The 972-nt window shown below is 39.4% G+C and overlaps 1 protein-coding gene across 1 annotated transcript in view; it reads left to right on the top strand.

Annotated features, from left to right (window-relative positions):
* Positions 1 to 940: 940 nt before the first annotated feature.
* rufy2 (RUN and FYVE domain containing 2) overlaps positions 941 to 972 on the top strand; it is a gene marked incomplete at its 5' end in the record, with an annotated part of 62,383 nt that continues 62,351 nt past the window's right edge. Inside the window, one exon of the mRNA XM_084308157.1 lies at positions 941 to 955. Within this exon, the coding sequence (XP_084164283.1) occupies positions 941 to 955 (15 nt within the window). The remainder of the gene's footprint in view (positions 956 to 972) is intronic.

Below are 972 nucleotides of genomic sequence, written 5' to 3' on the forward strand. Positions count from 1 at the left end.
AGCTATAATCATTAAGTACCATCGCTATAGTTCCCTAAAGAACCAGGTTGTATACTTGCTTCCTGCGTAACCAGAGATTGGACATTCAATGTTGATTTGCCTACGAATACTCATTTGCCTTACAAGTGCATTCAAATCATAAATGTCATTAAGTGAACGTTGTATATACCCTTTGCTATATATTAAATATTCGATTTATACATTTGTGTGGACTTGGTTTCATGGTGGGAAAGTGTTCATCATATCTATATCGTGTACTGTGTGGCCAGTAGTTAAAGTACATAAAGCGGTAGTGGTTTAATGATACCATACTTATCAATACAGTCAGGGAATTGTACCCCTCAGTTACACTAACTATACTACTCACACCCAGTGATGGGAATAACAGCGTTATAAATAACGGCGTTACTAACAGCATTAGTTTTTTCAGTAACGAGTAATCTAACGGATTACTCTTCCAATCTTAATAACGCCGTTACCGTTACTGCCAAAAAATGCGGCGTGTTACTATGATTGAAGCTGTTTTTTTTCATCAGACAGATCTCTGCGCCGAGAAGCAATACTTTTTTTCCTTGGTTAGTGGGCAGTGCGCGATTGGCTGAGGTTGAGTAAAATGTCATGGTAAGCCAATCAGTGGTAGAGGTGGGCGGGTGTTCGAAAGAATCCAGAGTCTGACACACAGCGACAACACAACTCAGTTGACGACAGAGTTGAGCGTTTTTTGTTCACTCTTGTGTTAGTTGTGTTGCAGCGCAGGGCACTACAGTAGTGGAGGCTACAGCCTTATCAACAGTGCTGCACTTCCTGGTTTAATAGCACAGTCTTCAGGCGCTCAGAGATATATATATATCTGTATGTCATGCATGTCTTAAATGTCATGATTAGATTCGTTTAGATGATTAGATTAGATTCTTATATCTGTATGTTGTGTATGTCAAAAATGGGGGACATTGATGTAAACAAGACGAAAGT

Source organism: Notolepis coatsorum (genome assembly GCF_963971535.1).
Source record: "Notolepis coatsorum genome assembly, chromosome: 2".
Lineage (NCBI taxonomy): Eukaryota > Metazoa > Chordata > Actinopteri > Aulopiformes > Paralepididae > Notolepis > Notolepis coatsorum.